This window comes from Labrus bergylta, chromosome 3, assembly GCF_963930695.1.
Source record: "Labrus bergylta chromosome 3, fLabBer1.1, whole genome shotgun sequence".
Classification (NCBI taxonomy): Eukaryota; Metazoa; Chordata; class Actinopteri; order Labriformes; family Labridae; genus Labrus; species Labrus bergylta.
This window is the reverse complement of record NC_089197.1, coordinates 34,652,642-34,678,927: the sequence shown is the minus strand read 5'-3', so window position 1 is coordinate 34,678,927 and position 26,286 is coordinate 34,652,642. Positions and strand designations below refer to the sequence as shown.

The 26,286-nt window shown below is 40.1% G+C and overlaps 1 protein-coding gene across 1 annotated transcript; it reads left to right on the top strand.

The window, feature by feature from the left end:
* The first annotated feature begins 733 nt into the window (after window positions 1-733).
* On the top strand, window positions 734-26,286 carry vstm2b (V-set and transmembrane domain containing 2B). The gene is made up of 5 exons (XM_020651388.3): window positions 734-1,376; window positions 1,735-1,925; window positions 4,389-4,418; window positions 6,190-6,634; window positions 25,623-26,286. The coding sequence occupies exons 1-5, from the start codon at window positions 1,304-1,306 to the stop codon at window positions 25,709-25,711; spliced, it is 828 nt and encodes a 275-aa protein (XP_020507044.1). The 5' UTR covers window positions 734-1,303; the 3' UTR covers window positions 25,712-26,286.

The following is a 26,286-nucleotide window of genomic DNA, read 5'->3' as shown; positions in this document are numbered from 1 at the left end:
AGAGTCTCACTAGATGGGACGCGCGCCCTAACCGTTGCGCCACCAGCGCGCCCCAGCTCCATGTTAATATCGGTTAAAAACATGTTGAAAGGTGAATACATTTATCGAAACCAACTTCATTTGCAATCAATAAAATCTATCATCCAGCTCTACCAAATTCTATAGACTAAATTGGTACTCACCATTCGATCAAGCAAAAGGCAAAATAAAAAATCGAGAAAAAAAAAAAAAGAACAGCATAAATAAAATAAAAAAACATCACTATTTGAATGTAACCTCTAGCATATCCTGCCACTTTGGTTGAGAGGCACAGAATACAGCTCATGTCTATAGCAGCGTGGATGTTTTTCATCAGGCAGCAGTGATTCATTCACATGAAGAATTTAAAGCAAATCAAACCTCTGGAGGTGTCCATCTCAGGCAGCAATATGTTCATGTCCCTAAAGTAAACAGCAGATACAGCAAGTGTGTGTGTGTGTGTGTGTGTGTGTGTGTGTGTGTGTGTGTGTGTGTGTGTGTGTGTGTGTGTGTGTGTGTGTGTGTGTTTGTTTGTGTGTTTTCTAACACGGAAGAGAAAAACACTTAATTATGTGTAATGAGAAGCAGTGAAGAGGACACACTAAAGAAGAGAGAATATGAAGACATCGACGACGGGGGAGGGGTAGCACAGAGAGGGGGTGTGTGAGAGAAAAGGAAGGGAGGGAGGAGAGAGAGAGAGAGAGGGAGAGAGAGAGAGAGTTGGCACAGAGTAGGGGAGAGCGCGCGAGCAGGGACCCCGCTGCTCGCACGGGACGCACATCAGGCAGACAGGCTGGAGGTCTGCGACAGGGAGGAGGATTGCGCACCGCGGACAGGCGCACCGCGCGGCTCTTACCGGAAACCACGGCTGTTTGTCTGGAGACACTGGAGGCTGTCCTGCCGGCTGCTGCAGCCTCTTTTCTTGCGCGCTTAAAAGCGGGGGATGTGATGGGTGCTGGAGCAGAGCCCGGAGGTGATGAAGAGCACGTTTCTGATCTCCAAGTTGGGTTTTTACGTCCAGACGACGCTCAAGGGGGAATAACGGAGACGCGCTGACGGATTAAAAATCACTCTTTTGGTTTGTTTTCAACAGAATCTCTCCGGTTCTTCTAGTTTTTTCCGCCACATGTGGGATTCATGATGCTTAAACTCACCTCAGCATCGTACATGTTGCCCGACTGATGAAGCGGGATTGTTGCCCTTGTATGCCCACATTCGGCGCTTTCTGAGTCAACATTCAGGTCAAACGACCGTCTCATGTCCGCGTGAAGAGCCTCAGTGTGACATGGAAACACCGGGACTCTACTGGCTGCTTTACTGCTTCATCCTTAACTGGCCCTTTATGTTCTGTGTGTACGGTAAGTGGAGGAACAAGGGCTGTAGTTTAATATTAGTGGCAACTGTCTGTGCGTTATAACTGTACAACTGTTGATGCAAAGTGTGAGGATAGTGCAAAGCAAAACAGCTGAGCGGTAAAAACACACGCAGCTGTGCTACATCACAGCTTCCTGCTCTCCATTATTTGATCAAATAAATCCTGAGGCAGATTATAGGTCACGGCTGCTCTAATAAAACCATTACAGTCTATAAATCATGCCTAATGGGGACTATAGGAGGAGGATGATGGCTTAGGACGGACGGGCCAAACGGAGGCTTATGACATGTTTCCACTCATTAATCTCTGCCTCTCTCCCTGTCTCCCTCCAACACCAAAAGCTGCATTCACTGAAGTCCCTAAAGATGTCAGTGTGGGGGAGGGAGAGGATGTGGAGATGCCCTGCGCTTTCAAGGCGGCCAGCGCAGCACCCATGTCTCTGGAGATCCAGTGGTGGTATCTGAAGCAGGAGGTGCCCAAAGACCTGAACCACGAGCTGCAGATCAGCGCTCCATCTAACAGAGACTACAAGGTGACCACACACACACACACACACACACACACACACACACACACACACACACACACACACACACACACACAGACAGACACACACACACACACACACACTGTTCTAAACTGCTCCGGCTCTACCTGTCAGTCTGTATCCAAAATGAGAATCTATAGCAGCACTGATTTTTTGTCAAAATCTCCATTTACTTTTTATTGCAGTTGAAAAAAATCTAATATTGAACTGGAACATTTCTTCAATGTGTTCGTAGAATATGAAAACTTTGCTCACTGGGATGTTCCTGCAGTATCTGTAAACACCACAGGAGGGCGGAAATACACTGAACTGAATTGTACTAAAAGTGCAACACACAAATAATTTTTCTAAAATGCCAAAGAAATAGAGATGATTACTTTTCTTTTCTATTCTTTAGCTATCCATGATTGTAACTGTAGATTTTAAGGCACACTGAGTGCGTTGGAATTTAATCCTTAATGCTCTTCACTCTTGCTACAATTCCAATGAATAATACTCAAATAAATAAAACACTCACCTATATAAACCTTAATTCTTTCTATTTAGAAAAAAGTAAGACTCTGTTAAACCTGCATTATATTAACCTTATAATATATATAATAAACCTTGTTATATCAATAAAAGTATGTCTTACTCCCCAACTAACGGAGACTGAACTAGTGGTCCTACTGAGGCATTGACTAAGACCAATTTTGCACAAAAATTCTCCACTGAAAACGCCATTTGTTTTTTGTTTTGCATATTCAAAAAAGTTCCACGTTCAGACCATAAGGTTGTCTAAAATGCTGTAGAATACATGCCGGGCCAGTAGTTGGTGATATGACTTTGTAGTGAAACAACACATGCACACATTCTCTTACTTCTACATAGCGGTGAGTTACAAATGGCTAACTTTAAAAGATGGCTAACGTACAAACGTTTGTGTGGACGGACGATAAGATGGGGTTGCTGGTTCAAGTGACCCTAAACCACAAAGGCAGTACATTTCAAGAAAATGTCGACAAGGAGTCATGCCAGACCATGAATCACAGCCACAGCCTGCCACAGCAGATACTTGTAATGGAGATACTAATCTGTGCTGCGCTGGGCTCGAGTGAGACAGAGTCAAGCCATTCCAGCACATAGCCCATGTTAAAGACCAAGAAAGACAGAAAAAGACGTTTTGCAAGCCAAAACAACCACTTCAGTTTGTTGTTGTTTGCTGAATTTTAGAGAGGGTAGAACACAAGTTTACCTGATTGCTATGTAACATTTCATTTTCATTATATGCGTTAACACTCGATCTGACTTAAGGAGTAGAAGGCGCCATTTGGTCAGTGATCGTTTTGAGACCACCAGCTCTCCTCTGAATGTCAGAGCTTAACTTGCAGAAGACCTGGGGATTCAATCTGAGCTATTGTCTGTCATAAATCACTATTTAACACTTCCTGTATTCACCAGCCTCTGTAAACAGTAGGTTTAGCAAATGTTGTGGCCTGGTGTCTGCACTACAACCAAACGTCTGTTTTTTTTAAACGGGTGATGATTGTATGGTGAAAATCAATGTCGTGGCAGAGCGTAATGCTGGTGACGGTACTGATTATGGTTTACCGCCCACATCTATCAGGCACTCAAAACCATGTTTTTTTGTAAACGAACAGCCAGAAACTACAAACAGCTGAAATCATTGTCATGAAAACAGGGACTTTAATCTCCACTAATCATAACTTTTTAAAATTAAAGTATCATATAGACGTCATATTCCTGGGTACTTTAATCTTAAAGTAACACCGTTACCGATAGAACAATCTATCTACTGGCCTATAGAACAATGTTTACATTACTACCTTAGGGGATGCTTTGGATTGCTTCAGGTATTAGTCAAACACTTGCAACTTAACATTTTGATGGCAAAACACAAGAAAAACCTGCAGTATGTCTTCAAGTGTGTCAATTTGATGCAGACAGACTTTGATGTTTTTCAAGTAGGAATGAGCAGCAATAAATCCATTCATCGAAATCCAATTCAAAGAGGCCATCAACTTAACTTTACAGCCTCATCATATGTGTGTGTGTGTGTGTATCATCAGACATGTGCATATGCCTCTATCTGCAGGACAGACACTTGTTTATGTTACAGTCACCCTCTCTTGATGAGATACTGTGGGAATTAAACATGACAGTGATCAGTGTGAGTGTTTATCAGTCTAAAGAGTTAGGGACTTCACAGCTTTGGCATTAGCACATTAAAACATGCAGGGAGGGGAGAGCAGACTCAGAGTGAGAGAGAGAGAGACTGAGAGCAAGAAGAGAGAGGGTATGAATGGCGTCTTTGAGAAATAAAACACGCTCTGCTAATGTGTTTTTTTTCCATCAGATAAGAGAAAAATCAAGTGTTGTTGTTTTTTTGTGTATTTTTTAGCGATACGACAGCTGATGTTTTGGTAACATTTTGTGTTTGTGTTGCAGGTCACTCCGAGGGCAGCCAATAAAATCAGTGTAAGTGTCCGTGCTCCCGCCTCCACACATTGAGGAGTGCTGATTAGCAGCCTGAATGTTAGCGACATCATGCTCCTTTTGTAAGACCGAGTCCCACTTTGAGTGTGTTTGTGATGTTGCTTGAGATAAATGTCTGTCTAAACATGAATGACACACCTGACCGCTGGTGCTTAATTAACATACAGGCATAAACACAACTGTATGCAAGCAGAGAGGGAGGCAGGGGACGAGAGGGTGGTCACACAGGAACACATTTCACCTGTAGTCTGATATAATTTAAATTATAAACACAGCAAACCATCATGGTTTGGGCACAACTCGCTCAGACACTTTTCAATCAATATAGCGAATTTGATTATTAGCCATGATGTCATAACCATCCAAGGTAGACTTACAACGAGCTCCCTGAGTGTGAAACGATATGCTCCTGTAGGAGACACAAGTTTGTATGATGTCCACCTCGTTTTAAGATAAACAAGATATATAATCGATATCGGGACAAAGAACTGCTCTACCCACGATCATAGAGTGTCACGGTGACATCTCTCATTGGTTGAGCTTGCTGTTACCATGGCAATGTTTCCCGTCGTGTGCAAACAGATAAGTTTCGCTAGCAGGCTAACTAGTTTCTCAACATGAAAGGTACTGATAACCTGGTCATGCCACAGTGAATGTAGTTTCCACAACACAAACTACAAGACAGTTACAACACTTGTATTGGCAGTATAAACACTAGAACAACGACAATAGTTACTTTTAAGAAGAAATGATGTAATTCGCAATGGATTGTGGGATGGGTAGTTCCTTGACTCCGTAGGAAGAATATGTACAGTCTTGTACCTTTGCCTTTCCTTCAGTTTTTCAACGCCGTTTCTGTGGCAAATTGAAGGTACTATAGTCACGCGTATTGGGGTAGCTGATTGTCTCTTGATATAAGGTTTTTGTGAAAATCAAGGGAGGATTTGAATGGGGGAAATTTACTTCCGGAACCAGAACCAACAAACAAGTGGGCGGTTACGGTTGAGCCCTATAGTTTACAAGGTTGGTCCAAATTAGAACCGTTTGTCTATGTTTCAGTGAGTGAAATATTGTTAAACAAGTCAAGTCACTTTGTAAAGAACTGTGGATCAACTCCCAATCTTGTACATTTTTTAAGACATACAAAACATATACAATATACAATATACAATAATACACATAATAATAAAGTTCTACAAATAGACAAATAGAATGTCTCTTATATATTTAATTTTTATATCAGCTTATTTAAAACATTTGCCATCTAAAATCTTTATTGGTGACACAAATTCCACATCAGTCAGGGTTTACCTTAAATCATGCATAAGAAATTAACTCTACATCTCTAAACTAAAGTTCCTTTCTTATGCATGTTTATACACCTTTTTCCAATTGGAGTCAAAAAGATCTAGTGTCTCTTATTCACTGCAGAACATCGTCAGTCCTCTGCTCACTCTATTTCTGCAGACATGTTTCATTTCCTGATCTTTTTAGAGCTCCAAAATAACATTGGATTCAAAAACCTGCAGCTGGCACTTTTATGATATTAATATTTACTGTTAAACTGTGCCCTTTTATGTGCTGAGTGGGCCTCGATAAGATCTGATATGAGGGTCTGCTGAAGGAGCTAATAGAGGGTCACGTGCCTCTGCCTCTTCTCATGAACATGAAGCTTTTCTCAGTCAGCTGCTGATTCATGCACACTGCTGGTTATTCAAACCATGTTTCAGCGTTTCCTCTTCCTGCGTTTCAGACTGTGCGTGTTCAGGGCAATGCCATCTCGCACCGCCTCAGCTTGTCCAAGGTGAAGAAGGAGGATGAGGGGGTCTATGAATGCCGGGTGTCTGACCTGTGGGCCGACGACACTCAGGAGTTTACAGTCCACGCCTCGCTGCACGTGTCGGCAGGGGATGGCATGGTGGCAGAGGAGGCCGTGTCGCACATCCAGAACCGCTGGCCTTTGAGGAATACTAACACAGGGCTGGGAGGGGAGGGGGTGGCAGGCAGGGCCACCTCAGAGCCGGGTCAGGGGCTGGCAGTGGGGCAGAGGTTTGGGCAGGGGAAGCACCTTGTGCATCAGCAGGCTCATCCAGGACTCCTTCCCTCGATCTTCACCACCACCACCTCAACAGTGGTCAGGTCTTCAGCCTCAACGCTACCCAGGATCAAAGACATCCTCCGGCTGCAGCATGGAGCCGGTAAGTGAGGGATGGGCAAGGGAAGGGAGGGGAAACAGTGCCACAGTGACCCCTGGTGGTGGTTAAGGGAGTAACCACTTGATAAACACACAAAGCTGAGTGACGCTGTTTCAGGTCTGTAATGTGTGAAGTTCAGATCTTTGACACAGACTCTGTGTCTGTGTCCTAGTGATTTACACTGAGACACACTGCAGGCCCTCTTGTATCCATTTGCATCTGCTGAATAGATTGTTAGTGTGAACATATTCTGCTGCATAGTGTTGGATCTGCATGACTTTCACATCAGAGTAGATACAGTTTACTTCCTAAACTTCTAGTGTCAGAAAAACAGTCAGTGTGTGAAACGATGTTGAAGTTGTCTCAGTTGTCTCCATTGTGTTTTGTCCATTTTTTCTCCAGCAGTTATTCTTACATGTTGATTTAACATCAACATGTTTATGCTTTGTTTAGCTGTGACATTGACATTTGACATGACAGCATAAGAACTGGTTATTTTTTGTCAAAGAGGATGAGGAAGGAATATTTGTTAAAGCTGCAACCGCAAAATAACAATAGATAAAATACAACTTTATAAAGTCAATCAGTCAATTCTACCCTGGTCCAGACTGTTGAGAAAAAAAAAATCAAACCCCTGGTTAAGATTGTTAATGAATAGATCAAACCCCTGATCTACACCAGGGTCTGGACAGGTCACCAGTCCAATCAGAGGGCTTTCACAAACATTCAGGCTCACACTCAAACACACAAATCATTTAGATTCACCAATTCACCTAACAAGCATGTCTTTTGGACTGTTGGGAGGAAGCCAGAGGCCCAGTGTTTAATAAATCATTTACATCATCTGGACTTTAATTCCATCATCAAACCCTTGTCCAGACTCTCGAGAATTGAGTTTCACCATTTCTTACTGTAAATTAATCAGGCAAACTTATATGATCAAAAACCTGACTTGTTTTCAATTAATCTATCAAATCCTGGTCTAGCCCTCAATCAATCCACCTAACCTAGTCTTAACTTTTAATCGATCCATTAAACCTTAGTCTGGACTTCAATCAATCTATCAAACCTTGGTCTAGAGTCTAGTTTGATAGATTAAGACTCTCAATCAATCCATCAAACCCTTGTCTGGACTGTTAATCAATCAATACAACTCTGGTCCACGCGTCATTTATTTATTGTCCCTGGACTGTCAATCAATAAATCAAACCCTAGTCCAAACTGTTTGATTGAATATGATTGGGGATTTGAACCACAAACCTTCTTGCTGCAGAGCCAAACACTCCACCACTGTGAAGCCTCAAATTCAACCAACCTCCCACACATCTCTTCAACCCTTAAAACGTTAGTCATAAAGTGCAGCTTTACCAAAAATTTGACCAATCAATCTAATTCACCATGCAATGTGTTTATGTCTACAAACTCATTTTTTTAGATTTTCAAATAGATTATCCTTTGTTGTATAAATATTGGAAGGTGTTGTTTACTGAATCTTCAGTATTATCTATTCATTTATTCTATGGAAATCTATGGATGACAGCATGCTAGAAACGTGTTTTTGCTGAGAAGCAGACAGCTGAGCCATTCTGAAGCATTGTGATGTCAGGTGTGATGGTTGTTTTAGTTTTAAAGCCCAGCATCAAACTACAGAGTCCCTATGGAAAACTGTACATGGAAAAAACACGACTCTAACAGTGCCTCAGGGGTTTGCAGTCATTGTTAGGTACCTGTTCTTTTTGTCCTTTATGAATCCTCTCGTGGTATGGAAAGACAACAGGAAAGTGTTAGTCGTTTTGCAAGTCCAGGACAAAGCTTCAGAAATCTCCTTGACAATGACTTTCCATCCAGTTTTATTGAGGAAACAAAAAGGCCATGGGAGACACGAGTGTTTCCTCTGATAGTGAAGACACTCACTAGCTGGTTCTGATCTGAAGTTACAAAGTGGCCGAGGAGAAACCTTACCTCAAAGATGCTCGAGGGTTTTGAACTGTAGCTGTGTTGAGTTAAAATGAGAGCGATGGAGTATTCATACACCCTTTCCAAACATCACACACATCTCTAACCCCTTCATATCAGGGGAGCGTTTTAGTGCTGCTCTTTATGACAGCAGCCTGGCAGATGGTGGTGGTGGTGTGTGTGTGTGTGTGTGTGTGTGTGTGTGTGTGTGTGTGTGTGTGTGTGTGTGTGTGTGTGTGTAGGAGTTTGTGTAATCCACCTCGCTTCAATTCGTCTACCTGCCTCGCTGGAGTTCCACGAAGCGTAATGTGAATAATTAAAACTTTGCCAAGTTTAGAGAATCTGCTGAGCCCTGAGGAGAGCATGACAGCTGCTGTGTGTATGGCTGACACACACACACACACACACACACACACACACACACACACACACACACACACACACACACACACGCACACACACGTGTTGATATGAAGTGACTGAGTTGTTGGTTATGACAGAGGTAATCCTGCAGTCTGCTCTGTGTGTTGATGAGCTGCAGTATCAGTCCTGTGCTGTCACCGCTCTGATCAAACACTCCTCACATGGTAAGAACTCTGCAGCAGCTGTGTCTGCTTGTGTGTGTAAAACAACCTCAGCCAATAATCAGGCAATAAAAGCATCTAAATATGTTTCGTTCCTGTTGATTAGTTATGTTACATTATGATGACGGATTCATTATACATACTCACACAAGATTATCACAAAAACCACCCCAGCTGACCTGGACGCACGTCAGCTGGGGTGGTCCTCTGTTAGAGAATTACGAATCATGCTGTAATAGTTTAGGCATCAGACCAGACTTTCATAAATATACTTTGTCTTACTGCATTACTTCGAGGCCCACTCAAACCTTGTATTATGGGTGGGATAGGGTTTGTTTATTGCAAATAAAGTACTTTCCCTTAAGGTACCAAGCTTGTAAGAATTTTCAATACTTCAATAGAGAAAATACAATGATTTGTTATTTCTATGATACCCAGTATCTTAAATAGTAAATAGCCAATTCTCTTTACATTAAAAAAATTACATTACACGACAAGAAATCTAAATGTAAAAATTACATTTTGAAATTGAAAGATGTCTCAAGAGAGAAAGAAAGACAACACGGTCTAAATTGTACAAAAACATTTTGGTACTGAAGTGTTGCCAGTGTACAATTTAGACAGTGTGCAGGAACTCAGCACTAGTTGTAGAGTCTTTAGAGATTAACCAGGGCAGCCTTATAAAAGAGAATTACAATAACGTTAAGAGGTAAAAAATGCATGAACTAGTTTTTCTGCATTGTTTTGCTACAGGATATGTCTGATTTAAGATATATTACAAATGGAAAAGAAACGCTGTCCTTTAAATAAGTTTTATGTGAGTTTATGGACATATCTTGATCAAATATAACTCCTTGATTCCTAACAGTGGTGCTAGATGCCAGGCTGATGTCATTAAGGACTGCTATGTCATTCTAAATGTCTCTGAGGTTTTTAGGGCCCAGTACAATAACTTAAGTCTTGTCTGAGTTAGGCAGCAAAAAATGTCTGGTCATCCAGGTCCTAACGTCTTTATGGCATGCTTCTAGTTTACATAACTGACTGCCGTTATCAGGCTTCATTGATATGTAAAGCTGAGTATCATCTGCATAACAATGAAACTGTATGGCGTGTTTCCTCATTATGTTGCCCAGAAGAGGCATATACCTGAATAATGTAAAGAGAATTGGTCCAAGCACTGAACCTTGTGGCACTCCATGGCTAACTTTGGTGTGCATAGAGGACAAACTGAGAGTGATCTGATGAATATGATTTAATCCAATTTAAAAAAATCCCTGTAATTCCAAGTAACTGTTCTAGTCTCTGTAATAGGATGTGATGGTGATTCATATCAAATGCAGCACTAAGATCCAACAAGACGAGCACAGAGAGAAGTCCCCTGTCTGAAGCTAGAAGTAGATCGTTTGTAACTAGTGCAGTCTCAGTGCTATGGTGGACTCTAAATCCTGACTGAAAGTACTCCAATAAACTGTTGTCACGGAGAAAGTCACATAACTGATTAGCTACCACTTTCTCCAGGATCTTTGAGATAAAGGGAAGGTTAGATATAGGTCTATAGTTAGCTAGAGTTCCTAATTCTAGAGTAGACTTTTAAAGAAGAGGTTTAATTATGGTTACTTTAAATGACTGTGGTACATAGCCTGCCTCTAAGACATATTGTGGATCAGTGGATCTCTCTCTCTCTCTCTCTCTCTCCCTCTCTCTGTGTGTGTTTTGTTTATAATTTTCCCTCACAGCAGCTGTTTGCAGTATCACTGGTTTCTGAAGCCCTGAATGTTGTCTGATTGTGGTCTTGACATTGTGATGTAGCACTGCTTGCCCCTAGCACTGATTGTGGTTCTGTAGTTTATTTTTTTTTTTCAGGAAATTGCAAATTAATGATCTATTAATACTTTTGTAAAGCAAAAAAATTGTATAATCATGAGCCTCTATTGCGGCCCACCTTCAGTACCCTCACACTTTGGGAATCAGCTTTCGACAAAAGTAAAGAATATGTACAAATCTCCTGAGCTATGTTTTTCAGGGTTAACTGTTTGGAAATGTTCTCACTGTGGCATCATCGATGTGATACGTTTAATTTGTTTGTGTTCAAATAATCAGTTTTGAAGGACTAAGTGAACATTTAATTTTCAAGAGAGGAAAACTTGAGTTCACATGAGGAAACTGTGTGTGAGACTTACAGGGACAACTATTGCAATATAACTGTTCATCAGGAAATGTAGTCATAAGACAGTCTCTCTTCACACAGCTGCATCATCTCCCAAACCCCTCAGGGATAATGAGGAAACCCTCTGCTGGTCTGTGCAGAGAGACGTGCTGCTGCAGGGAAATAAAATCACCTGAATGTGAGCTGCACAGAGAGGAGCAGGTCTTTTCAGAACAAATGTCCTGGTGTCCGTCCAGTGACAAACTGCTGTTACTGCTCACTGATTTCTATCTCCTGTAGGTTGATCTACTTTTCATGAAGCCAGGAAGTTGTGTGTTCACAGTTTAGTTATGTAACTCACATCTGTTGTTGAGTTGTGGAGAATGAGTGAAGCAGCACAGAAAAGCTCACCATCAAAGGCATCATTTACGTTACTGGACTGTTCTTAGTGCTTCATAACTTTTATTGTTTTGATTTACATCAACTGTGACAGTATATGTGGGAATGTCCAGGAAACGTACTACCAGTGTTGGGCAAGTTAGTGAAAATTAGTTCAGTCGGAAAACTCAGGTTTGTATGGTTTGAATTTTTATTGCAGCAGAAAATAGTTTGAATTTGTTGTCTATATGCTCCGACCTTATCACTCCTCGCAGATTTAATTAACATGCAGGAATTTGCGGAGTGATGGGATGATATCTTAAACCCCCCCCCAGTTGGAAATCGGTGCAGCTTGAGTTGACTTCCTTCGTTTTGCGACAGGATATGCCTGATTTTAGATATATTATGAAGTTGGAAACAGGCTGTCCTTGAAAGTGGTTTTATGTCAGAGTTAAAGGACATATCTTGATCAATAGAACTCCCAGATTCTGAACAGTGGTGCTAAATGCCAGGTTGATGCCATTAAGGGCTGTTTTATAATTAGAAAAGGCTCTCTGAGGTTTTTAGGGCCAGGCACAATAACTTCAGTCTTGTCTAAGTTAAGCAGCCAAACATTTCTGGTCTTCTAGGTCCTAATGTCCTTAAGGCTTGCTTCTAGTCTACAAAACTGGTTGTTGTCATTGGGCTTCATTGATACGTGTAGCTGAGTATCATCTGCATAAAAATGAAAATGTATGGAGCTTTTCCTCATAATAGCACCCGGAGTAAGCATATATAAGGTAAAGAGAATCAGTCCAAGTACTGAACCTTGAGGCACTCCATGGTTAACTTTGGTGTGCTTAGAGGACTTATCATTAACATGTACAAACTGAGATCAATCAGACCTGATAAATAGGATTTAAAACAACTTTAGGCAGTCCCTGAAGTTGGGATGTTTAGCAGTTTTAACGTCAGACAACTGAAATAAAATAATCATGTTTATTCATGAACTGAGTTGGAGTCAGGCAGGTTTGCTGCATCAAGTGGTCCATCATGTCCTCCTGGTTGGATCAGAAGAATTAAGCACTGTCAGTTTAGCAGTTTAGAAGCTTCATGTTTTTATCCTTTTTTTTATTTGAACTCATTTAATGAACAAGCTGTGTTCAGAGCCTGGTGCTGCTAATTCACTTTAATCCTTTTCATAAAGCAATAAACGAAGGATGATCCAGATTCACATCAGCATGTCAGCTAGATTAAAAAGCTTCGCTATAATCAGGAAATATTTCACTCTTTTTTCTGTCCTGTAATTTGTGTCATCAAAGTGGGCCATCAATGATTAGCTATCTGTTACAGTGTCATAGTGCTCTAGAGCAGTGGTTCTCAACTGGGGGGTCAGGACCCACAAGTGGATTGCGGAGCCATTTTCAGTTGGTCGCGAATGTGTGCCTTCAATATTTTTTTTCATTGAGTAAATCTGATTGGTTATAAGATATGGGTTGCAATGTTTGATGAGAAAGAAGGTGAGTGGTCCTGAGGTTTAGAACGTGTTGAGAACCTCCGCTTTAGAGTCCCTGAGAGCTTTACCTTACTGACGGAAACAGAGTTATCAGTGTAGAAAGGAGAGATGTAAGCTTCCAGTTAAAGGTGGTCAGAGTCAGTGTCTTCATCTGGGAGATTATTCCAGGTCTGTGCGGCATGATAACAAAATGCTGCTTCTCCATGTTTTAGAATAAAATAGAAGGTTTATTGTCTTTGTGCAGATGTACACAATGAAAGTCTGTTCCACTCAGGCTGTGCTACAGATTTTTGTTGTATACACCGGACAATGACAATAAACCTTCTTTTCTATTCTTACAATTAAATTGATCATGATATCAACGGTGACGATATCTGGGTTTGATACTTATCAGTTCTCTCATGGGAAGCTGTTGATGTTGATGATGATGTTTTAACTTTACAAAAAAAAGTGCTCTGCCTCTGTGCACTGCATGTCAGCATCTGTTTCCAATTGGGCCTTAAAACTGTTCGTTTGCACTAACTCTCAGTGTATCAAAATGCAAGAGGAAATGTTTGTTGCTAAACATTTCTGCATGAATTTTAGTCCAGACTGTGTAATGCTAGCACCTGTAATCTAATCTGGATTGTCCTTAAATGTACACGTGACGCTGCTGTCTTTAACAAACATTCAGCTTGATCAGACAGTGTGAAACAGCAGAGCGTGTCAGAGACATGATAGTGATCCCCCATCCTGCTGCTACACTCTGACTCATCACACGACAATACTTTCCTCTGCTCTTAATCCAGATCATCCTGTGTTGTCCTCTTTGCTCAAATACATTTTATGTTGTTTATAAAACGGTTTCTTTTTTTTCCTTTGCACGCTGTCATTTTGTGTAGAGCACAACAGAATCAAACAAACATGTTCAGCTTGCTGTTCTTGAATTTGTGTGTCATTTTAGTTTGACTTTTCATGACTGTAGTTTTTAATGTCTGTCACATCATCCTGTCAGTTTTCTGTATTTCAAAGCTTAACAGACTAATAGATGTTGATTAATTTGACTGAAATTGAAAAGCCATGTGGATGAAATCTATAATATAATTGATCATGTACTTTGGGTCATGTTTATAGATCTATAGATATTTGCTGGGATTAGATTTACCTCCTAAAGGTATGGTGTCTAACTTTCAGAGTAGATGTCCAGTCTCTTCAGCACACCGCCTCCCTTCTGCATCATAATGTAATTATTTTTTCAGATTATGATCAAGTTTGATTCATCACTTAAGTGGTGTTTGGTTCTTGCAAACTAGGATTAAAACTCGGGGATGTCAGAATTTGTCAGTTTCAATTAAAAAAAAAGAGGTGTGACATTAAAGGATTACACTTTAGATTCTTGAGGACTGTGCATATTCGAATGTTGTAGTTCACCAGATTAATATTCCTGCGGTGAGGTTTAGTATTTTCATGTCCAAGTCTTTGAATGGAGGCTGCAGCTGTCAGGCACACACTGAGTCAGAGACAGTTTCAAATTCTCAGAGACAGCTTTCTATTGACCAGGATGAGTTTAAATATATTACTGAGTGTTTGACAACAGATGAGGGATAACGACAACCTTCTGATGTTCTGACATTGAGATGCTTAAACACGCAGGAAGATATTTTTGGACCATTTATGTCAACACAATAGGCCATAAAAATCAAACTTAATTCATTACTTTCTGTACAGAGTTTGTGTTCCTGTCTGATTCTACCCATACACTGCAACAGTAGAAAAACTGAAGTCCTACAGTCAAGAAAATGTTAAGCCAAAGAAAAGGCCAGTCTGAGCAAGGTGAAGCCGTACAAATATTCCACTTTTAACACACTTTAAAAAAAAAGATTTCATTCAAAAAAGCTTCAAAAAAGCCTTCATTTTAGAGACGAAATGAATAGAGTGGATAGAGTCAGAAATTGGGAAGAGTTAGAGTGGGGATTGACATGCCAGAAGCGGCCACAGGTTGGATTCAAACCCGGGCCGCCTGCTTGGAGGACTATAGCTTCCATACATGGGGGTTGTGTACTTAGTCTACCTGCGTCTGATAACTTACACTTTAAGTGATAATCTTTTTTGTTTGTTTTTAGGTTTGGCCTTTTTCAGGTTGCCAGATGTTCTAGGACCCAATATTAAAGCATGTTAAAGGCAGAATATGCAATTTTTCACACTTAAATGTCGCAAAGTCTGTGATGTTTTCAGTGCATTCCGAGCCGTAGCTTCAGTTTGTTTACATCGCCGAGACGGCCGGCCGGCTCATCCCCCGGCGTATAAAAGTTGTTTAATTTAGGGACTAGAGAAAAGAAGAATAACATACTGTACTCACTGCTTAAGTGTGTTTCTAGATCATGCTCATTTCAGGTAAATTTAAATGCAATGTGAAGATACGAGTATAATAAAGATCGCTAGCATTAGCATGCTAACACAACAATGCAGCACAAGTTGTTTTGGTTTCGTGCTGGTGCTCAAGGGGGACATCTGCTGGATCAAAAAATCGCATATTGTTCCTTTAAAGAAATGGAAAATCTAAGATTTCAAGATTAAATTCAAAGACTAATTATGTAAACTTACTAAATTGAAGTCATAATTTATATAATTAAAATACCAAATGTATTAGGTTAAAGTTGTATATTTCCAAGAATAAAGTTATTTTGATTTTCTTAATTAGAAACGCATCAAGCCGCCTGCACTGAAATGAGGAGCGTGGAGCATCTTGTGTGTGAAGATACACTTCAGGTTTCACGAATAAGGACATACAATGGAACGTTAAGGATTGTGCAAGAAACAGAGTCTCCTGCAAGAAAGAGAACCACACCGATTTTTGAGAAAAGTCTCTTTTACTGTGAAGGAAATGGCTGAGTGGTCAACTACAAGGTTATCATTGGTGTGTACCATCAACCCAGTCTCATGTGTAATAGCTACGTTGGTCCACAGCGCAAAACGTAGTAGTTTCACAATAAGGGCTCTAAAATTGTGACATGCCTACGTTGCCTATTTTTTTGTATAGGCATACCTCAGGTCACGTGACTGCCCAGTTTTCACCTGGCGAAAAAACAAACATGGCGGACATCCCTTATATTTTCGGTGGAAAATGCAATATTTTAAGATAGTTTGAGGCTTAAGTGTTGTTTTGATAACCTTTCTGGCGACAAATGTACATTGTATCTTCATAATCTTCGTTCGGTTTATGTTTATGATCTTTAGTTTGTTCGTTTCTACGAAGATTCTTTCAGGTCTCGATAGAAAAACGTTGGATTGTTACGTTTTCTACTGTTGCTATGGTGGTAGCTATGGACGCTATCAACAAGGAACCGGAAGGAAGTGGACGTTCGGTTCGCGGCTCTTAAAACAGGTTACATCAGACCCTAGACATCAAACTAAGCTCCTATGCAATAAATAATGATTTCTGTTACATTTTTATCGATGTCTTTCATTACAACCAAATTTAATAAAACGATTAGAACAGATCGATGCATATTAGCAACATTATAAACTATAACATGTAACAATACATAAAGACAATACTGTACAGTTTGTGTGATTTATATGATTTTATAATTTTATTTGACAAAATAATCCTAATGGATTAGATTAATACCAGAAAATGCAATCAATAAAGTAAACGGCCGGTGATAAGAACTACAAACGGGCACATGACACTGACATCAAATAATGACGTATTGATAATAGTCACTTGTGAGCGATCTTTCAGGGGGTATTTACTGATGTTTTTTAAGGTTGGTTGCAAAAATCCATTCAAAAAGCCCATTATGCTGTGGTCTGTCAGTGTACTGCTGACATGCGCAATCGTGCAGTCCCGCCCACTGTTGGTTTAAAGGCTGAGGGCGCGCCCCCCCCTCCTCTCCGTAGACTCAAATTTTAAATCCCTTTTTCATACACTTATGTTTGACCTAGAACCCCCAAATTTTCACCAGTTGTTTGTGAGATTGGGAACTGTCACCAAAACAAAACAAACCGAATCAACTTCCTAGGTCTCTTCTAAGAGATTTTGTGAACCCACAAGTGACTTAAGGCCCCACTCTCAATTTGCCAAACCTTTCACAATTGAAACACTTTTATCAAAACATCAAAAAGGGTGTTTAAAAAAAAAGTGTGAAAATGTTCCAAAAGACAGAGGGTCATTCTCCATTATATACTGTATGCTTTGTGAACAAGACTGATGTTAAAAACTCCTATTAAAGGTGCTTAAAATAACTAATTTGACCATTTGCGGCCTAGCAGAGACATGAAGCCTTTTGACCTGTTCAACCTTGTTGCTCTATGAAAGACATTAAACTGAATATTAAAACAATGACTGATGACAAATTAGATTAACTCTTCTATAAGGAAAGAAGGATAAAAAAAAGTACTAGGATGAACTAACATGGACAAGAGCATAAGAGATTTTTACTTTTAGCCATAATTCTAAACCAAGCACTTAAGGCTGTCCTCCAAGCATATAGTTCCCCAGATTTTATGATATACTTACACCAAAACAAACAAACAAACAAACAAAATAAAAAAAAATAAAAAACATTTTATGTACTGGGCTTTGAAAGAGCTCTATGAAAGTATGACTGCAAGACCCCTTGCCTAGGAAATGAGAATATTTAAGTTTTTGGCTTAGAGCTGAACGACATACATCGTTGGAAAGGTCTCATCCTGGAGAGTAACATATGTGAAGATGAGGTTTCAATATGACCCCTGTTTTGAAATAATGCCCTTTGAACCTTGAACCAAGGGCATGTTTGAAGGCTTATAACTCAGCAACAAAAGGGGCTACAGACATGGGAATAACTGTTTTAGAGAGGTCTTGGAACAAAGTACCATGTGAGGGTAGTCAGCTCACCAAAACAACAGGGGGAGCTGCTATATATGGTTAAAATACATTTTAACAAATGTATCAATTATTTTTTAAATATCTGATAACATAAATATGTTAACCATCCAACTAAACTCCCCTGTGTACCCTCAATTAAATATATATTACTTCTTAGGTAAGGGAAACACTGAGATTTGTCTAAAAGACTACAATTCCTCAGAGTCAAGTCATACAGCTTGATACTGAATGGCACCATAATTGTAGTCTTTTCCGTTTCCAAAAAAAGGTTGTAACTAGGATTATAAAAGGCTTACAAAAGATATAGACACTGAATATGTCTCGTGTGACCGAAGTATTTATTGCATAGTTCATATATGATCTATGTTAAAATAAAGTACATATATCAGTTAATTTTGGATATTTTGACTGTTATTCTAGAAACAGGAATTTTGGTAGTTATGTCTGGCGTTGTGCACAGAGGGAACGTAATTAGGGTTGTAAAAAATGTATATCTACCCACTATATCAAATATTTACTAAAGCCGAATATATATATTGTAAAAAAGTGGTCAAATCAAACCTGTTTTAAAAGATAGTATTAATCTGTCAGGATTATTTAGTTAAATAAAATCATATAAATCACACAAACTGTACAGTATTGTCTTTATGTATTGTTAAATTTTATAGTTTATAATGTTGCTAATATGCATCGATCTGTTCCAATTGTTTTATTAAATTTGGTTGTAATGAAAGACATCCATAAAAATGTAACAGAAATCATTATTTATTGCATAGAAGCTTAGTTTGATGTCTAGGGTCTGTTGTAACCCATTTCAAGCATAGACCTGAAAGACTGAATAAACGATATAATTCGCAATGGATTGTGGGATGAGTAGTTCCTTGACTCCGGACGAAAATGATGTACACAGTCTTGAACCAAGGGGCAACCTCCGGTCTCAAAAAATGAAGCCTATGCGGAAGTACAAAAAACTGCAGTTCCTCGAGGTTCCGCTTGAGGCTGGCTGCAGAAGCGCCGGAAGTGCCATAAGCCCACAGCCAATAAAGCCCGTTTTTACCACAGGAATCAACATGTTTACAGCCTGGTTCAAAAAACGAGATATATCTGAGAAGTTGACGGCCCCTTCTCCTCACACTGTGGGGAGGGGGATTTTTTTTATAACTCATTCTATAAGGAAAACGACTATGCCCATATAAGGGTTTTGGGCGATTTGATTGACAGCTCTGGGCGCTGCATCTATCTGTCAGTTCAGCAGGTCAGGAGGCTAACAGCTTGATCCGTCTGATTTCTCCTCTTTTTTACTTTGTTTGGAGAGGTTGTTTAACACATATCTGACAACATACATGGCTTGCTGTGCGGTTAACAGACCATCCAAGAAGTTGATGCTTCAGTTTTTTTCGGTAAGTGATATAGTAGTGTTATATTTACTGTATACTCATGTGTCGGTATTTATATTTACGGACCTAGCTTGTTTAGCGTTAGCTTGTAAACCAGTCGACTAACTGTACTCAGTGTAGCTCATTATTTACATTATTTACATTATTTACATTATTTACATTATTTAGAATTGTTTGTTGTTAAGATGTTGAAAATAATGAGTTTATGTGATGTTAGAAGCTAAAGGTTCAGCTCGGTGGTTATCTGACGTTATGAGTAATGTTATACTCCACGTAAATGTGGACATTAAAAAACAAACTTTGTGTAGTAATTATCTGTCAGTAACATAAACTCAACTGAACCTAATGTGCTGTGTAGGTTATAGAGGATGACATTAACGTTACATGGTTGGCGTAGTGTCTCAAGATTTGAGCAAACTGTTAACAAATTTTAAAAAAAATGCACTTTGTAAGAGCATCTGTAACCATTAAGAACTATATTAATAACCATATTAATTTTCACTGAACTCATACACAGAATATAGCAGCAGAAATATAAAATATAAATAACATATGGAATGAAAATAAGATTTAAAGCACATAGATATAAAGTATAGTATATAGTATAGTTTGAAGAATACAGCTCATGTTAATAAGAAATGAGTTACTGTATGTTCTGTACTAAAGCACAGAGAGTTGGGACCTGTTAATGATTTAAATAATTCAGGTTATATTTGTTTCATGTTAAGATGAAGTACTATCCACAATAAACTGCTTAATTTTTCCTCACACAAAATCTGAGACAATTTGATGTGGAATATCATTGTGTGAGTGAGAGAGCTGAAAACAGCATGATTACAATAAGGTTTATCTTCTTAACTTTGAATAGATGTTGATTACCTGAATACTGTACCTTTGTTGTCTGGGTAGTACACTGTTGAATTTATAAATGTACTCTTACACAGAGATGAATACAGAAAAATAGATGAGAACAAAAAAATGATTTAATGAATAACTGATATTTTCTCTCTTTCTTTGTCATCCTGAAGACCCCTCACTAAAAGTCCATGTTCTCCTGGATCCATGTCACATGCTCGAGCTTCTTCTGAATGACTTTTCAACAGTCAAAGTTCTGGTGAGAGAAGATGGCCAGCAGATAAGACGGCAGTACATCAACAAGCTCCACAAGCTTCAGAAGGAGGAGGAGGAGGGTTTGCACCTTGGAAGACTGTATTCATGCTGTTCAAATAAAACTAGATCTCCTCCAAACAACTTGCAATCAAACTATTTTCTTCCCATTTTAAACCCTTTTGTCCAGTTTAGATGGAAGAAGTTGATATTATGTGATATTGATCTGGGAAGACTACATTTCTAAATAATTTTTAACTGTTTTTATTCACAAGTTATTGTTCTTATTTACTCTCCATGTATCTTGAGTTAAGAATGGGGCTGTGTTTAAGGGCATATTTTTGCAATGACTCTGTTCCATCCCACTTTCAGAAATGAACTACATTAGTATTTGGTAAAAAAAAATGTTGAAAGAATAAGAAGTTGTGTAAAAGTAGACTTCCTTCCCTTAGCTATTGAGTTGAGCATAAAGGAGTGCATTTATATAGAAATATTTATTTAATCTGAAAAACAACATAAAAAAAGTCTGTTTTTACAGCAGAGATGAACCTGTTTACAGCTTGGTACAAAACAAACAAATAGATGTGTGAATGTTTTGATGATTCATCAGTTTTGATTTGATGAAGGATAAGAGTTATTCACAATAAGGCGTGTAGCTGACCAGCTTGACAGGCGGGTGCGGTGTAACGGTTTGTCAAGAGGCTTAAAACACGCCTCAGCTCTCAGTCTGTGGGTGACATCACTCAGACCTCCCTCACAGCGAGCTGTTGAAGAGAAGCAACTGAAGTCCACCCCAGAAGAACTAACAAATGCAGATGTTGTTGAGGCTCAGGTTTCTTCCTCTGTCTCTGCAGCTCTCTGGGCACCTCGATGGACCAGTCACCAATAATCCACACTGTGTCTATAGGAGAAATACAAAGGTGTTCAATTAATGCCTCAGACAAGACAAAATGTACAGTTAACTACATGTGACAGCTCAGGCTGTTTTTTTGTTATGAGCCACATCTGCAGGAATAATATTGAACAAGGTAGCTGCAACTCATAATAATAGATGCCAGTCTTAAACACTATTTTTTCTAATAGTTTTTGGTGTGAAGCTGACACTGTCCACAGACTCCATGACTTCACAGGGTTCAATAGAAAACAAATGTCTTATAATAAATACTAAATAATTATTTTTCAATTGTCATGTTCACCTCATCGCTGTTGACATCAGTAAATATAAGACACAGACATTCCTCTTCTTGTCAGAACAGTAACATGAACTGTATGCTTTGTAATATTGATTTCTTCTGGATGTCTCATATTTATTTACAGTCTATGGATAAAACTTTGTTAATGTATTGCTCTGCTAACACTGACAAAGTGTAACTGCTCTGACAAATAACTAATAACCATAGTTGTATATTTAAAAAAGTGTAGTTTTAAGACTTTAATTAAACATTTGGGTTGAATATAATTAGTTTTAACTGTGTTGTAGAAAAGTTAAATGTTAACTTACTGTTTATAGAGATAACTCAGGATGAGCAGCAGTAGGGGATGATAGCAGCCTAGCTGTTAGCGATGCTGTCAAGTGGACTGCTAACGTCGAGCTGAATGGGCGAAGTTAAGTCCCGCCAGTCCCGCCTTACTGCTGTTGCTAGGTTGATCCGAAGTTAGGTTGAGACTGCAAATCCAATATGGATGCGGCCGTCGATTGGACTCATTTTCTGCCTATGTAACAGACGGGTCAGGGTTCGTCCAGTAATATTTACAGTCTATGGTTTTGAACCTATACCTTTGATTCCGTTTTTGATGCCGTTTTGGTGCCAAATTGAATGTACTATAGTCACGAGTGTTGGGGTAGCTTGTTGTCTTGGTCCCAGGCACCAATCTCTTGATATAAGGTTTTTGTGAAAAATCAATGGAGGATTTGAATGAGAAAGCAGAGCAGCCGAAAAAAGAGCTGCGAACCGAACGTCCACATCCTTCCGATACGTTGTTGATAGCGTCCATAGCTACCACCATAGCAACAGTAGAAAACGTAACATTCCAACGTTTCTCTATCGAGACCTGAAAGAATCTTCATAGAAACGAACAAACTAAAGATCATAAACATAAACCGAACGAAGATTATGAAGATACAATGTACATTTGTCGCCCAGAAAGGTTATCAAAACGACACTTAAGCCTCAAACTAAATTTTCCGCCGAAAATAGAAGGGATGTCCACCATGTTTGTTTTTTCTCCAGGGGAAAACTGGGCAGTCACGTGACCTGAGGTATGCCTATACAAAAGATAAGGCAAAAAGAAACGTAGGCATGTCACAATTTTAGAGCCCTTATTGTGAAACTACTACGTTTTGCGCTGTGGACCAACGTAGGTATTACACATTTTGACATGAGACTGGGTTGGTACCATCCAGAGGGCTTTTTCTTTTTTTTTGAGATTGGTAATCAAGGGTTTGGATCCGTTCACATATTCTGTGAGGAGACAGTTTGAGCTCTTCCTGTCCTTCCTGAGAGCATTAAATCAAGTGAAAGGCTTGATACTGAGATGATAATCGTGTGTTACAAGGGAACAATTAATCATGGTGGGGGATGGGATGTTAATGAATTATTGTTGCTTGCAGAAAACAAGATGTTGCATGATTTGTGTTGGTAAAGCGATACAGCCCTGGCTGTCAGTGATGCAAACTGAACCGTGCTGACAGAAACAATGATGTCTCAGCAGCAGCAGCAGTGACAGTGAGGGTGCCTGAGTGCTGCTGAAGCAGTTATGAGCTGTGCGAGTCCATTTTAGACACACCAACACTTCAGATCGCCTTTATCTTCAGTCAGAGTCCAGAGACTAGAGCTCAGCTGGAAGGATGTAATCCATTCAGATAAACCACTGTGTCCTGCAGATGTCATGTTGATGTCCCTGAGTGTCTTTTAAAGAGAGAGAACAAGTGACTGCTGTATTACTGGTGGAAAATAGAGCTCATGTTGAATGCTTTAGAAAATGCAACAGACTAGAGGCTGACACAGGAGTGGTTTATCCCAATCCCGGTAGAATGACTACCGTTCTATCCCGCTCCCGTTTATTTATTTTCACTTTCGTTTTTTTCTACTCCATTTGGCACCATACATTTAACAAACTGTAGATTTTCAGCTGCTTTTCAATCCCACCTACTTTTAAAATGTGTGTCTCTTGTGGCCCTTAGTCACTAGTGTGACGTCAATGAAATTACATGTTTTACAAACAGCATAAGGTGTCGCACTACCATACTTCTAAGGGGCAACAGTTGCTCAGTCTGTAGGGACTTGGGTTGGGAACCGGAGGGTCGCTGGTTCAAGTCCTGGTGTGGACCATAATATGGAAGTTGGTCATTTAGCTGGAGAGGTGGTAGGGGACTTCCCGAGCATTGCCCACTGCTCTGCTGTGCTATCTGCTTAGCAGCTTGTAGCAGATGTCAGCAGCCCTACTCTGACATCTCTCCACTAATGCATGTCCACAGGTCCTGTTTGTGCATGTGTGGGATTCGGACTTATGTGTGTGAGAAGTATGTCCATATAGATAACAGAGTGTAAAATGAATTTCCCCTCGGGGGTTAATAAAGTCTATATAATAAAGTGTATAAAAAAAGTATGTCGGACCTGCCCCAGAACTCAGACAGTCAAACAGACTGATCATTGTTTTTAACTTTATGTTGTAACTCTGCCTTTTCTGTATCAGTTATGCCCGCTGTCTCTGAATCCATCGCTTTTGGATTTACGCAACAGCTGCAGCACTCGCATACGACATACATCATACACGTTTAACCAACAGACAGACACAAAAGCTGATAGAAAAATTACCCTTTATTCATTTATTTGTGTGTGCATGTACAACTTGTCTACCCGTCCGCTCCTGTTGACTTTCTTTCCTGTCCCTGCCCATATCTTGTGCTGAGTAGTGAAATCCATTCTCGTGCCTCAGGAATCCTACGGGGATTCCTGGCATCGTGAGACGCCAGAAAAAATGTCAGCCTCTTTAACAGATACAACATTTATGGTTGGTGGAATAATACTAATGTGTTGTTTTGGCAAAGAAAATCCTGCCTTCAATATCGAGGAATCTCAGAGTGTTGTGTTTTTAAGTCAGTAAAATAGCTTTCTTGTTCTATGTGTTGTTCTCCCTTGTACGAACACGGACCAGACAGCGCGTCCTTTTTTTTTTCTCCCTCAAGTCCGCCTGTCTTGGAAACTAAGCAAGCTTCATAATCACGTAAAGCCATACATGTGTTGTATTACAACCTTATGTACTAGAGGTAATGACAAGCTCAGGCCCGGTTAGTCCTGGAGCAGTGTGACCGCACGCCAGCGGGGGAATCACTGAACACCCCATAGCTGATCAGAATCAAGTACTAAGCCAGACCATGGTTTAAAACTAGAGGAGTGATATGCAGAGTACGTTTTTATGGACACAAAAAAAAATCTGAATAAAGCCTGATCAGAATAGAAATGTGTCAGAAGAGACTGATCGATACGGCTTATTAGGAAAGAAATTGAATTCAAAAGAGAGGCATGGTTTGTGATGATGGTTGTTTCAGATCCTGAATCACACTTTTTCCAAATAGCTTCTTCCTGGTTGGGGTAAATATGTTCTTACTGAGCATGTCTGGAGGTCCTTTCCGCGGTATCCCCTTTATATATGTCCGCCATGACGGCATTTTCTCTGTTGAAAGTTCATGTACTATTCGATCCAGTTTGAACACACACATAGGCTGAAGTATATATATATACATACATGCACACAAACAGGATCCTATGAACATGCACTAAGGGAGAGATGTCAGAGTGACGGAGCGGCCCACAGCAGGCCTCCTGAGCTGATGGTGGGGAGGGGGTTTGGTGCCTTGCTCAAGGGCACCTCGGCAGTGCTCAGGCACCTCTCCAGCTATCAGACCAACTTCCATACTTGGTCTGCACCGGGACTTGAACCGGCAACCCTCTGGTTCCCAACCCAAGTCCCTACATCAGATCCCAAATCAGAATGAATTTATTCATGTTGAGGACATTTTGCACATGTGAACACATCTTTATTTCCTCTTCTCTCTGTCTCCCTCTCCTGCAGGCTGTGCACTGATAAGCTCTGTGGATCCCCTCCTCTGCATCTCTGTCCTGCTGCTGCATGAGCTCCTGACCCTCCTGCTGGCCCACTGAACAGAATTCAACCAAATGTGTGTCGACTTGCAACCCTCTCACTTTTAATACCAAAAAGAAACAAAGCGGCAGTAGGCAGCTTAAACACGTCACTGCAGGGAGTCAAAGACTGGAGACTGACACAGGACTCCTACAGTGTGTGTAGGAGTAGGAGGAGTTGAAAGGGGAAGCGATGGGAGTGTCAGTCCTGACCCACACACACACAGCCGATGCAGAGCGGCCACACAGGTGTCTGCACCCGCTTCATGCACGGCCTCCTCAGAATCCACAAACTCACCTTCTTCTTCTTCTTCTTCTGCAGCGTTTCACTGTGAATTCTTTACAGATCACCTTAGTGTGAGTCCTGCTGCTCATACTTGCACCGTCACCGAGGAGGGTGATTCAAACCGTCAGTCATTCTTTTCTGTTCAAATCTCATTCTACAGCTACCCTTCAAACATTGTGTTAGTCTGACCTACGCCAGGTACACACACACACACACACACACACACACACACACACACACACACACACACACACACACACACACACACACACACACACACACACACACACACACACACACACACACACAC